Consider the following 14,188-nt stretch of genomic DNA (forward strand, 5'->3'; position numbering starts at 1 on the left):
CGATATTTCATAAAACATCTGTTATGTAAAACATTTAAAAAATAATAATAAAGTATAGTAAGTCTAATTCATCAGACATTCAGATAAATGGATGCAGCTAATCAATCCACACTCTCTGAGGAAGGTTAGCGATTCAGTCTTAGGGCAATGTGTAACCCCTGTCATTTATTTGTTTCGTTAACTTTATTTCTTTCAAAGAAACATATATAATAGTTTAATAAATACACTAACTAGTAGTAGACTAACTACCTAGTAGATAATCAGAGGCTTTGTGTTCACATCTCCTCGTTTGTTGCAAGGGCTGAAAAATGGATAGATTTTCTCAGTGAAAGACTGACCAGTGAAGGAGTAGATAAGAGTCTTGCTCCCTACATTGTAGAAGGAGACCAGACCCTCCTCATAATCTACAAACACCCCCACCTTCTGGGGCTTGTCTTTCAGAGAAAGAGGAACAGGGCAAGATTCATTAGCCACATATTCACCTCCATTTCTTAGCCAAATACACCAAAAGCCATTCTCTGGGCACACTGTTACTTTCCCCTTTCTCTGAATGGACTCTCTAGCCACACCTAAGTCCCATTCAGTTTTTTCACCGACTTCAGCCTCATAATAAATTTTCCCACAGGAAAACCCATCCTTTCCTAGGACACAGGCAGAGGAGTCAAATCTCTCAGGGTTATTAGGAACGTCTCTCCAGGATCCACTATGCTTCACTAGTTTTCCGTCCTTAGACAGGATGAGTTTAGGGTAAGCTGTTTTAGGATCCAAAATCACATTCACTGCAAAAGAAACACATGTACAGTGACAAATATAATACAAGCGGCAATTTAAAGGCTCCATCTGACATAAATCTATGCTTATGTTAATCATGACCATGTGGACGTTACCTGCATAAAGTTTTCTTATTGTACACAGATCTGCTGATGGAGAAATATTTAATGTTAGTATACACTTCTATTAACCTTAATCAACAACTAAAGGCTAGAATACACTACACAGCTTTTAAAATCTTAACATCATACACTTAGCGACTTTGTATACAGTCATAGAGGAAAAACAACATGTGTTCTAAAATCGGACATGTAATCAAACATGTTTGATATTCTCAGACTGGATGGATTCATAGTCTGAAGCTAAAAAATCTGAGTCTGTGACCATCATTCACTATGCAATTTTCTATGGAATCTGTCAACCTAAATCTGCAGACTGGCTCTGACATTCAGAAACTAGAGTCAACTCCTCCAGACTGTAAATAGGGGCAAAAGTTTTGTAGTGTATTCCAGCCTTAAGCCACAAATGTACATGGAGTAGGGGAGATTGGGAATATTGTGACAAATTAATCAATTTAAACAATTCAGAAAAGTTATAGATTTCAAAACTTCAATTAGTAGAAGACAAAGTTTTATGTCAAGTTTGGATAAATAGCACAAAAAAACACTTAGTTAAAGACTTTAAAGCAAAAAGTGTTCTGTTCTGTCTGTGTCTGTCTTATCAGTGCCAGCACCTTTTTTATTAATCTTTTCCACTCTTTTTGGTGAGGGAGTGCTGCTTTTACTGAAGTAGATTTTGTCTTCTGTCTGAACATTGCTTGTTGTGGTATTTGAAACTTCTGTCAGAGTGCCCTGCTTTGTGCTCAGGGTAGCAGAAACATCTTTTTTCTCCATCACTGAGCAACTTTCAGACACCAGTAAAGGATGAGAGGGAACAGAATCTGTACTCCCAGAATCTGAGGCAGAAGACTCTTGAACAACTGAAGGTCTGTGTGGACAGTGGACTATGAAAAAAAAGCGATTCACTGTTAAACAAAAACATAGACAAGTGAAAGAACAGAGTATGTTCCCTAATACTGACTGATTTCAAAGAATTTCTTCAGTTCCATTTTGATGTTTTACTGAAGGCCCTGGAGAGCTTTCTTTGTTCAGATCTATGTTCATATCATTAATGTTGCTGGTCCAGGACTTGACTTGTGGAAGGCTGCATACAGATGAGCAAGTCTGCAGTATTGCAAGAGAGAGGAGATCCCTAAATGTGCAGTTTGATCTAATTACAGACTTCTAAGAGATATTGCTGAGTAAAGAACACTGACCTGTAGGAGGTGCAGGTGATCCTCAGTGTGCGAGAGCTGCTCCAGCTCAGTGTCTCTTCTCTTGAGCTCAGTAATTTCCTGCTCCAGCTCTTTAATCAGCTCTTCAGCCTGATTCTCTGCTTTCTGCTTCTGCTCGATCACCTCCAGCAGCTCAGACTGACATCTCTCAATCAGAGCAGTGAGAATTTTGACATTGTTCTGGTGAGGTTAGGAAAAACAGAGTAGAGAGTTATATGAAGTATTCTATAGCATTATCTCCACCAGCTCCACAAGGGAGTAACCATTAAAAATAACAGTTTGATAGACCTTTTCAGAGCTTTTTATCTCCTCTGTCTTCTTTATTCTATCCTGGATCATCACCTTGACTTCTGCTTGTGTCTTTTTCAGCTGAGCCTGAGGTATGACAGTTTGGTTTGACTTACACAAATTTTATTTGCTTAAATATCTTCAGATATTTGTGTTGTATTTCTCACCCTCTGATCTCCACTCTCTTGTTCTATAGGAACAATGTTGTGAGCATTGTGTCCTATTTCAATGCAGATGGGACAGAGAAATGTCCGGTCATCTCGGCAGAATAGCTCCAGCGGTTTTTCATGTTTTACACAGATATAATCTTCCAGGTTTTCCACAGGGTCGATCAGTTTGTGCTTTATGAGCCTTGCTGCGGTTTTGTGATTTTCCAAGTGAGTCTCACAGAAGGATGTTACACATTGCAAGCATGATTTTACTGCGCTGAGTTTTTGATTTCCATGGCAGGCATCACACAGAACAATAGATTTGTTTTGGCTTTCTTCCATCTTTGTGTGATCAGCCATCTCTAATGAATCTCTGTTTATTTTCAGTTGTGGATTTAAGTTAATCCTTAACAAAAAGAGAATGTTTCAGTACAGACACTAAAGAAGCTGTTTCTACATGAAGTGATGACTGGGTCAGTGCACACCTGATATGGCACTGAAGTGGCTTGTCAACATCTAAGGGAGTCAAGGCTGTTAGTGAAGAAACAGTGACAACATGAGGTTGTTCAATGTAATGCAAGTCACATGATCTATATTACTAAAGGTGTATCTTTTTTGTTAAAATACTTTGTCCTATTAGTTCCATTCAAAATACTTTTGAAAAGAAGACAGCAAGTAATTTCAGTTTCACTCTTCTTCAGTTATGTACGTAGAAATACATTTCATTGATCTTAATCTAATAACGCAGGCAGCATACTGCTGTCTGTGCATTATCCTAGAATTACATTTAAATAATGTTTTAGTAAAATTTGTGTATCTGCCAACAGATTACATAAACAGAATTATAAACACAGCAGTGCTCTGCAGTGGCACTCACTTTCTCAAATGAAAAATCATTCCTCTCACCTGTCTGTTATTATTGCCTTTGACTTTCAGGAGAAAATACACAGCAGAACTAATTGTGTTTTATTCAAAACAAAAAAAGGGAAGAACATGTTCAGTAAAGGTAAGGATTTCAGGTTATGTATAGTTTCGGTTTCACTTTATTGTAAAGGTGTGGGCTAAGTCCTCTGTAAACATTACGTCATAGGCTACTAGCCCAAATGTCAGTATACCTTGAACTCAGTGGGGATTTCTTTAAGACCGCAAGGGAAGCTCGGCTTCCCCTATAATGTCAAAAAAAATAATGGTCAAATGAACTACTCTTTTGTGGTGTCTTTCTAAACTCGCTGAAGGTGGCATTAGTCAACTGACCCCTGATCTACAATTGGAAATGTTTGCTAGGCTATTTTAAATCTACCACGAACTGTCACAGAATGTTGGTGATAAAATCGCCTATGTCTTTACTTAAAAGCTAATCATAAATGATGTGATATTATTGCTGACATATTATCAGGGGAAATTATTTTGATTTTTTTTTTTTTTTTTGGAGTCTGTAATAGCTGCAGGTCGGAAAAAAGTTCTTTACAATTGGTCACGAAAGCTTCCTGTTCTACATAAAAGCGTATGTGCTATTGGTTTACAGGTGACAAATCCAACATAAACAAGAGGTGTGTACCTTGTAGTCATCACCCCTAATTTCACCTCTGCTAACTTCTTCAGAGACTAAACTTTCTGACTCCAATTTATCCTAGACCTTTCAAGCTATTAAAGGCCCCCCCTTAACCCTTTAACGCGTACGATCACACCGGTGTGATCAGTCTTGGCTGGTCCCTGAAGTTTACGATCACACCTGTGTGATTAGAACGTTCAGTGCGTCACGTCATCAACTGCTCAATTCAAATCTGCTTTCTGGCGCGGAGCCAGATCAGACGCACAAGCGCTTGTCATATTATCACTTATGCAGTGTTTTCAACCATATAATGCTTATTTTAGATTTCATACATTTAAATACACATAAGTACTAGCAAAACCACACATTTATAGTTTGTAAAATATGCGCTGATGTCTATGGAAGCAGCAATAATGATCCTTACAAATATAATCTGACGACATGTTTTATTGATATCATACACATAGTGTAGGTAACAATAAAGTTTACTGGAGACTTTAACGTGTTTCGGGAGGAGAGGATGAATTTAGGTGTTGTAAATCCCACAGCTCGGATTCAGCGCGAACAAACATGGCGGCACCCATCACCCGGTATAGATCAACTAACACGGTCATTATAAAAGTGTTTAAACAACCTATACATTTACTTGCACATATTTCAGAATCGGAATATCAGGTATTTCATAACATAGCCAGTATGTTTGTGAAGTATCATTAACTTTATTTAGACAAACAGGGCTCGCTGGAGACATCAAACAGACGATAAGACCGGACACTGAGGCAAGGAAACACAGGGTGAAACTAGATAATTAATGACAAACGGCTATCCACCTTTTTCTTGATGTAAAAATGGGCGCGGCCATTTGTAAATTCTATGGGTCTAGCTTCCGGTCTTATCTGTGTCCAGCTATTTTTAGCTGTACAAGACAGTTCCCTTTCGAGGGAACTTCGAACTGCGTCCTCTAGGGGTCGCTATGGGGAACGCCGTCAGCGTGACCCGTGTCTGAAGCATATATACAAAAACACCACATGTTGGCCGGCGACAGCCTATGACGTCACTACCGGCACGACCACAGTATAAAGGGGCGCCGGGAAAATACGTCATTCTCTTCTTCGTCTTCAGTGACTGTTTTGTTTGAAGCGTGTATTCTACAGGTAAGAAACGATTTTCTACTATGGCGAGCACTAGCAAGGCGTTTAAGAGATGTGTGCATCCGTGTCCTCGTTATTTGACACCTGATGACACACACGATCTTTGCGTCTTTTGTTTGGGCGAGGAGCACGCACGCGATGTTCTCGAGGGGGCAATCTGCGTGCACTGTGAGCTTTTTTCTATGAGAAAGCTCCGCTCTCGTCTGTCTCTCTTTTCGAGGAAGGAGGGACAGCCGTCTGCTTCCCGCGGCTCAAGACCCACTGCTGCTGAGGCACGGAGGAGGATGGGCTCGTGGGGCTCGCAGGCGGAGCTGGCTCATGAGTTAGACAGGGGGCTTTCCTTCTCGCGCTCGTCGGCCGCGAACGAGAGTGAGTCGCTGGATGACGATGATGCGATCTCTCTGACATCATCTGATCCAGCGGCTAGTGCTCTGCTGGGTTATGCCCAGGAAGAGCAGGAGATGTCTGAGGGCGAAGAAGTTGAGACTGAGCCCTCTCAATCCTCCTGCCCTGCGTATGACGAACTGTTGGAGGTTATGGAACGCGCCAAGATGGTGGCGCCGCGGGGTCGTCTCGATGAGCGTTATCTTTCTGGCAATAGCCCCCCAGCTCGAGTGAGCCTTCCATTTCTTCCTGATCTCCATGCGGAGGTTGAGAGGGAATGGAAAAAGCCGTTTTCCTCTCGCATTCATAGGTTTCAGCATACCAGTTATGCTAACATTGAGGGGATGCGTGAAAACAGCTATGAGGTGATGCCCCCTGTGGAAGAGACGCTGGCCAGCTATCTCTCTGTGGGCGAGACATCCTCTCTCAAGACTCCCTCCTTGCCATCTAAGCCCCTTCAGGAAACATCTCGCTTAAATGGCAGGGCATACGCAGCAGCAGGTCAGGCTGTCGCTTCGTTGCACACGATGGCGGTGCTTCAGGCTTACCAGGCTGATCTGCTGAAGGACCTGGATAAGGGTCAGGGCTTGTCACCTGATGAAGTAGCTGAGCTGCGCTGCACCACGGATTTGGCTCTCCGTGCCACTAAGCAGGCCGCCACTGCTATGGGCAGGTCTATGGCGGCCATGGTGGTAACGGAGAGACATCTGTGGGTGAATCTGGCAGATGTTGGGAAGAAAGAGAAGGGCTTTCTTCTCGATGCTCCAGTCTCGCCTTCTGAGCTTTTCGGTACCTCCGTCGAGACGGTGGTCGAGAAGTTTAGGGAGGCGAAGGCGCGCTCAGCGGCCTTCAAAACCTTCATTCCAAGAAGGTCCAGGTCTGAGCCCGAACAACGCAGGGGTCCTGGCCCATCTCCATCTGGGGATCAGAGATGGGCACAGAAGGCTAGTGTCGCGACTCGTGCCCCTCCCCCGCCTGCGGGTAGGGCTAGAGGGAGGCGCGGGTCAAAGAGAGGTAGGCAAGACCTGAGGGAGGTGATCCAGACCAAGCGTTCTCAACGCTCTCGTCCGGACCAGAGTAAGAATTGAAACATCTACTCCCTTTCCTCGGGGGGCCTGTCATCTGCCCTTATCTTCCCCTCTCTAATTCCCCTGCAAGGAATTATGGAACCATGGATGGGTAAGTACGATCCAGTTCTACTGTTTACTGGTATTTATGTGTTCCACACTGGCAACACTGCAGTTCCAGGACCTGCGGGTCTTTTTACTTCAGTTTCTTTGGTTTGAGAAGGTGCATGGCTATCTGAGGATATCTATGTACTAGCTTAGGGACTGCTCCCCTTCCGAGGGTTTTTAAGTAGCAATCTCCCTGAGCCCTTGCCTAGAGTGTGTGTCTCCCCTGCTAGGGTTTAAGTACGAGCTGGCATTGCTCCCCTCACTATTGAGGGTCACCTATGAGCATGCTGCTCCCATCTGAGCGTCTGAGATTCCTCTCATGCTGAGAGTTGAGTTCTCCGCTCTCCAGAGCTCTGTCATCAGCAGCCTCAGGTTGTTAGGTCTCTCTATGCCTCCCTGTTGGGTTGCTCTCCTTGTTGGTAGAGTTAGCATTGCTCCCCTCATCATAGAGTGTCACCTATGAGCATGCTGAGAGTTGGGTTCTCCGCTCTCCAGAGCTATGTTGTTGGTCGAGCTAGCATTGCTCCCCTCACCTTAGAGGGTCACCTATGAGCATGCCGCCTCCCTTCTGAGCTGCCTGAGTTCCCTCTCATGCTGAGAGTTGGGTTCTCCGCTCTCCAGAGCTATGTTGTTGGTCGAGCTAGCATTGCTCCCCTCACCTTAGAGGGTCACCTATGAGCATGCCGCTCCCTTCTGAGCGTCTGAGTTCCCTCTCATGATGAGAGTTGGGTTCTCCGCTCCCCTAGAGCTCTGTGTCCCATATGCTCTCCTTGTGGGTCGAGCTAGCATTGCTCCCCTCACCATAGAGGGTCACCTATGAGCATGCCGCTCCCTTCTGAGCGTCTGAGTTCCCTCTCATGCTGAGAGTTGGGTTCTCCGCTCTCCAGAGCTATGTTGTTCGTCGAGCTAGCATTGCTCCCCTCACCTTAGAGGGTCACCTATGAGCATGCCGCTCCCTTCTGAGCGTCTGAGTTCCCTCTCATGCTGAGAGTTGGGTTCTCCACTCTCCAGAGCTATGTTGTTGGTCGAGCTAGCTCTCCAGAACGGTGTTTCAAATCCATGTTATGGTAAGTGCGCACGCTAGTCTCTGTGCACTTTCTGAAAGCCACGTTGTGGTAAGATCGCACACCAAGTGTTTTGCGATCTTTCTAAAATCCTGTATGGTATGGGTTACGCGCTGCGGCTTCGTGCCCTTTCTTTGAGTCGGTCAGGTCCTGGTTTTCACCTTGGGCCCCACTCTACCTATGTATCCCCAGTGATACTGACTTGAACAGGGTGTTGCTACCAAGGATCTGTTGAGACAATTCCTTCAGCGAGCTCATGCAGAGCAAGCAGTAGCCCCTGGGTGACAGGCCAAGGCCTAGTTACTAGCCTAGGTGCTTGGTCGTATCCCCTTAAAGGAATCTCTATTATATCTGATTCCAAGCCTTTGAGCTCTACCCTGGGTCCAGGAGGCCCGGCCCCTAACAGGTAAGTTCTTGGGTATGCAGCTCAGGTTTTTGGCCGAAGGGGATAATGTCACTGACAGCCGTTGAACCGTCCCAGGGGCAACTCCCTTAGCCAGGTAGAGTTGATACTTTGTGCTCGCCTTTTTGTGCTGGCTTGCACTCCCCTCAGCATGGTGGCGTGGGTATTCCGTTCCCCATAGCGACCCCTAGAGGACGCAGTTCGAAGTTCCCTCGAAAGGGAACGTCTCAGGTTACATATGTAACCATGGTTCCCTGAGTAGGGAACGAGACACTGCGTCCTCTAGGCTCGGTGCCATGCTTCGGACGCAAGCTTCAGACGAAGAAGTGAATGACGTATTTTCCGGCGCCTTTATACTGTGGTCGTGCCGGTAGTGACGCCATAGGCTGTCGCCGCCAACATGTGGTGTTTTGTATATATGCCAGACACGGGTCACGCTGACGGCGTTCCCCATAGCGACCCCTAGAGGACGCAGTGTCTCGTTCCCTACTCAGGGAACCATGGTTACATATGTAACCTGAGACGTTCGTTTTGCTGCTTGATATTGAAAATTAGTGTGTCTTATCATATTATTTTAATGTATTATCTTAATCATGAACACACTGGTTTGTAGTGCAAAACATTTTACCGTTTACTGCACGTTGTTATTCTCCTCATTATTTACCTATAGCGGCTAATGAACCGGAAGTCTCACCCATAGGCTTACTTCCGCGTTGAAGAAAAAGGTGGATAGGGACTAATCAACTAATGAGGACACCAAACAAGGACAGGAACAGGAAGACCAAATAAGGGCACGAGAGGAGGGGAAACACAAGACACAGGGACAAAGTCTGACACTGTTACCCAAAACATGGAATTTACTATAGATTAAAAACCTGTAATATTGAGTTAATACATATTCAAAACACAACCCAATGCATTCTTACCTGTGAAAGTTTATCCAATTTCTTCAGGAATTCAAATTGCGGCGGTTTTAACAACCAGAGCCTGCGCAATGTTGTGGCAACTTGCAACTCATTGATTTTTATCGTGAGTGACAACACAATGACCGGCAATGGCAACACCCTAGTAACCACCTAGAGTACCCTAGCAACACCCTAGCAACCAACCAAAATACCCTACCAACTGAATAGCAACACTCTAGCAACTGCCTCACAACCACATAGCAACACTTTAAAACATCTATCTATCTGATTATCTGTCTGTCTAATATTGTCTTGCCTTAAAACCTTAATACTTTAAGGTTTTAAAACTACTAACTTTCTATTCAGGCTCTCTCAAACCAACACCAAAGTTTGTTCACAAACTTTACTCTTTCTGCTGTTTTCCTTGTGTGATTTACAATTGTATTTTTTCCCGTAATTTCACTGCAAGTGCATGTAAACTAAAAAAGTCAATATTTTGTCTGAGAAGAAGAAAAAGTTGGAAAAATACTACAATCACATCAATCTACTTTGAAATTGGCATTAAGCAATCAAACAAACACACAAATTTGTTCAATAAAACATTTTATTCACTTTCCAAATGAATAAATAAATAAAGAAAAATGAAGAAAGAAAAATTAAAGGAAAATCAATTTAATGTACAATCAGCAAGATAATTATTATTTGATGTCTAAGCAATTACATTATGATATAACAAGCGTCCATTACTCTGAAATGCAGCAACTCATTCTTTCTATTTCTTGAAACTACAGATTATAGGGCAAAGAAAAAGTTGGAGCAAGAAACAAGAGTGAAGAAGTTCTTAACTGAACTTAACATTTACCTATAGCCAGGCATGAAATTAATATTTCACACACATGACAACAAAACACTTAACCAGCTACTGCGACCACATATGTTGATGTATTAACTATTTCTTTAAAGGACGATAGACTGCATTGTAATTAGGCAGTATGGATAATCAGAGGCTTCAAGTTAATATCTCCTCTTTTGTTGCAAGGGCTGAGAAATGGATAGATTTTCTCAGTGAAAGACTGACCAGTGAAGGAGTAGATAAGAGTCTTGGTCTCCACGTTGTAGAAGGAGACCAGACCCTCCTCATAATCTACAAACACCCCCACCTTCTGGGGCTTGTCTTTCAGAGAAAGAGGAATAGGATGAGATTCATTAGCCACATATTCACCTCCATTTCTTAGCCAAATACACCAAAATCCTTTCTCTGGGCACACTGTTATTTTACCCTTTCTCTTAATGGACTCTCGAGCCATACCTAAATCCCATTCAGTTTTTTCACCGACTTGGATCACAAAGTAAAACCGCCCACAGGAAAATCCATCCTTTGCCAGGACACAAGCAGACGAGTCAAATCTCTCAGGGTTATTGGGAACATCTCTCCATGATCCACCATGACTCACTTGTTTCCCATCTTTAGACAGGATGAGTTTAGGATGAGCTGTGTTAGGATCCAAAATCACATCCACTGCAAGAAAAACACGTAAAGTGATGAATGCATTAGAAGCAGCCCTTAAGCTCATGTTAATATTAGTCATATTTCTCTTACCTGCGTAAAGTTGCTGTATTGTACCCAGACCCAGACCAAACCATGAGACCTTCACTTGCTTTTTAATCTTTTCTGCTTTCTTCGATGAGCGAGTTCCGCAGTCTGTTTTACCCAGAGTAAAGTAGATTTTGCCCTCTGTCTGAACATTGCTTGTTTTAATATTTGAAATCTCTGTCAGGATGCCCTGCTGTGCTCTCAAAGCATCTATTTTCTCCATAGCTGATGAACTTTTAAGTACCAGTGAATGTTGGGAGGGAGCAGAATCTGTGTTAGTGTTGTCAAATGTCCTATTGGCTGAAGGTTGTGATTTTGGGGGACTGAAGTTGATTCCGTGAACAACAGAAGGTTGAGCTGCATGTGAAAGAAAATGTTTAAATATACAATAAAAAAACAAGACTGATGCAAGCCTTATTTAAGTTGCTGGTAGCCACTGACTTCTGTATTATGGAAAATAGTAACAAGCGTTAACAATAGTACTATAAATATCAATGGCTACCAGCAACTGTTTGGTTACCAATTTTCTTTAAAATACCTTCGTTTGTTTGGAGGTTTGGAGCAACGTGAGTGTGAGTATATGATGACAGAAATTTTATTTTGAGTGAACTGTCCCTTTAAATTACTTTTGTGGATACAGTGTTCTAAATAAACTTGCCCCTTTTTGCCTAGAACTGTATATTTCATATATAAATTCACATCTATACTGCTTACTGATATCATGGATTATTTTTAGTTGCTTGTTGACTTTTTCCTTGAGGCAAGTAAGAGCTTTATCCAGAATGTCTGTATTGCGTAGATCAGAGTTAATGTTGATGTTCGTCCAGCTCTTGACTTCTGGGGGGCTGCACACAGATGAGTAGACCTGGTGCAATGCAGAAGAGCAGAGAAATGCTTCAGAATGAGGAGTGTTGTCCTGTGATGTGAGCAGTAAGAGAAACACTGACCTGTAGGAGGTGCAGGTGATCCTCAGTGTGTGAGAGCTGCTCCAGCTCAGTGTCTCTTCTCTCGAGTTCAGCCATTTCCTGCTCCAGCTCTCTAATCAGCTCTTCTGCCTGTGTTTCTGCTGCTTTCTGCTTCTGTTCCATCACCTCCAGCAGCTCAGACTGACGTATCTCAATAGAGCGGATCAGATCAGTGAACAGCTCAACTTGATTTGCTTTATTTCTCTCATTGGTGCTCTAGTTATATTGAGAAGAATAATAGACACTGAATTCAAATCAGATTACAAACCATTCTTTCCACCACCTCTATACAGTAGACAGTTGTGTTAAAAAAATCTGTTGATTTTTCACTAACAACACACCTTGTTGGACTTTGCTAAGTTTTTTATCTCCGTAATCTTATTACTTCTGTCCTGGATCATAACCTTTATTTCTGCCCGAGTTTTTTCCAGGTGAATCTGAGGACAGTAAACAATATTTTATTAAAGCACATGCATCAACATGCATAGAACTGTTCTCTTACAATATTAAAAATAGTGTTTGCAGTGAGCTTGTTGTTATTGATTTCACCAATACACCTACACTCAAATTGTGTGTGTATCATTTTGTAAAGAATAAGCCAGAATGTGATTTATTAACTGATATTTTTCTAGTTTATTTGAGTGTTTTGTGTCTGAAAATGATTGGCCAGTAACTTAAATTGTGATGTGTTTGTCTCACAGGCTATTGATCTGCTTTAGAAAGAATTGTAAAATGTGAGTGATGTGGACATATTGACTTTTGTGGAACGAAAAATAGCTGCTCTTAGTTTGACGTGGAGATAAGTAAATTCGTTTTGTGTGAACAGTTTGTTAAGTAGAACTGAGCAAACATACTGAAATATCTTCTAATCTCTCATATCTCTTGTCTTACCCTCTTGTGTCCACTTTCTTCTTCAATAGGGACAGTGTTATGAGTCTTATGTTCTGTGTCAGTGCAAAACAGACACAGACAGGTCTGATCATCTCTGCAGAACATCTCCAGTGGTTTTTCATGTTTCTCGCAGATATAATCTTCCAGGTTGTCCACAGGGTCGATCAGTTTGTGCCTTACGAGCCTTGGTGCAGTTTTGTGATTGGTCAGGTGAGTCTCACAGAAAGATGTTACACACTGCAAACAAGACTTTACTGCCCTTAGCTTGTTTTCAGAGCAGACATCACATACAATTTGATGAAAAGTTTTTGTTTGGTGTTGAAGTTTCTTCGGCTGTTGATGCACCTTGTAACGGCCAACAACCTTTTGAAATGCTACATTTATTTTCAATTCTGGCTTACTTTCAAATCCTTCCATACAGAGAGGGCATAGATAGAGCTGTCCACTCTCCCAGCATGCCTCAACACAAACATTACAGAAGTTGTGTCCACATGGAGTGGTGACTGGGTCACTGAGCACCTCCAGACATATATGGCAATGGAACAGCTCATCAGAGAGTGATGAACTGAAGGAAGTCATGACTGTAAGTGGAGAAACAGGGACACCATGAGGCTCTGCGTAGAAGTGACCAAAGGTCGAAATTATATTATAAAACGAAGAAAAGTAGAATGAGCATTGCGTTGTGATCTAAAACTTTATTTTCAGGCAGTGAGCACTAACAGGCAGCATAGCTAACAAATAGCTTAATGCACACAGTGCTTATGCTAAACTATATATGTATAGTTTAAGTACTATGTACTTACATAAAAAAATAAGTACAATGTATACATTGTACTTATTTTTTGATGTGAGTACATAGTAGTTAAGGCTACCTAATATAAAGTGTGACCAATAATACTATTAAATATATAAATATACTAATGTACTAATATTAATGAAAATAAACTATCATCAAAAAGACCATTAAGGTCCTATATAGCATTTTCAAAGCGTGGTTCTTTATGAAACCCTATAAAAAGGGTTCTATTTAGCACCAAAAAGGGTTCTGCTATTGTTACAAGCTGAAGAACCCTTTTCTGGTACTGTTTAGAACCATTTTTCTTAAGAGTGTACAGTATGATTTAGCAAATCTTCACTGTCAGTCTAATTTGACTTTCATGTGAAATGTTGCTGAAAAATAAAAATCTTTTTGAATGCCAGTAGTACTCACTCTGTGAAATATATTAAAATAATGAATTTACTGTACATGACTGATTTACATGTGAAATTTCACATGATTGATGTGGTGCTATTCAGGATTTATATAATCTAGGTTTATATTTAAGTATCGTTCTTAAGCTAATTGCTTTACAATACATTGCTTTACATTTTTAGTCTATGAAATCTTACCTGTCTGTTAGTGTTGTCTCTGGCTCAGGAGAAAAATACAGTACAACGAAGATCAGACCAGGTTTTATTGTGAGGTGAAATAGGTTTCACTTTCACTTCACTGTAAAATATTGCATAATACTGATAGCACACCTTTTTCTTTTGGCAAGGTTTGTTATTCTAATAATAAGGCTA

The 14,188-nt window shown here is 41.9% G+C and overlaps 2 protein-coding genes across 3 annotated transcripts; both read right to left on the bottom strand.

Annotated features, from left to right (window-relative positions):
- Window positions 1–249: 249 nt before the first annotated feature.
- On the bottom strand, window positions 250–2,901 carry LOC131543856 (E3 ubiquitin-protein ligase TRIM39-like). Its single transcript, XM_058781671.1, has 4 exons — window positions 2,560–2,901; window positions 2,381–2,479; window positions 2,087–2,284; window positions 250–840 (listed from the first exon to the last, which is right to left on the bottom strand). Exons 1-4 carry the CDS (start codon window positions 2,899–2,901, stop codon window positions 250–252), a joined length of 1,230 nt encoding a protein of 409 aa, XP_058637654.1.
- A 7,018-nt stretch (window positions 2,902–9,919) lies between these two features.
- Window positions 9,920–13,207, bottom strand: LOC131544459 (E3 ubiquitin-protein ligase TRIM39-like). 2 transcript variants are annotated; one of them, XM_058782666.1, is made up of 6 exons: window positions 12,626–13,207; window positions 12,076–12,171; window positions 11,717–11,950; window positions 11,484–11,634; window positions 10,776–11,126; window positions 9,920–10,694 (listed from the first exon to the last, which is right to left on the bottom strand). In XM_058782666.1, the coding sequence occupies exons 1-6, from the start codon at window positions 13,202–13,204 to the stop codon at window positions 10,159–10,161; spliced, it is 1,947 nt and encodes a 648-aa protein (XP_058638649.1). In that variant the 5' UTR covers window positions 13,205–13,207; the 3' UTR covers window positions 9,920–10,158. The 2 variants fall into 2 exon arrangements, with proteins under 2 accessions (XP_058638649.1, XP_058638647.1); XM_058782664.1 differs by having other exon boundaries at window positions 11,717–11,875; window positions 12,626–13,204.
- Between the last annotated feature and the right edge of the window lie 981 nt (window positions 13,208–14,188).

Source organism: Onychostoma macrolepis, chromosome 07, assembly GCF_012432095.1.
Source record: "Onychostoma macrolepis isolate SWU-2019 chromosome 07, ASM1243209v1, whole genome shotgun sequence".
NCBI lineage: Eukaryota > Metazoa > Chordata > Actinopteri > Cypriniformes > Cyprinidae > Onychostoma > Onychostoma macrolepis.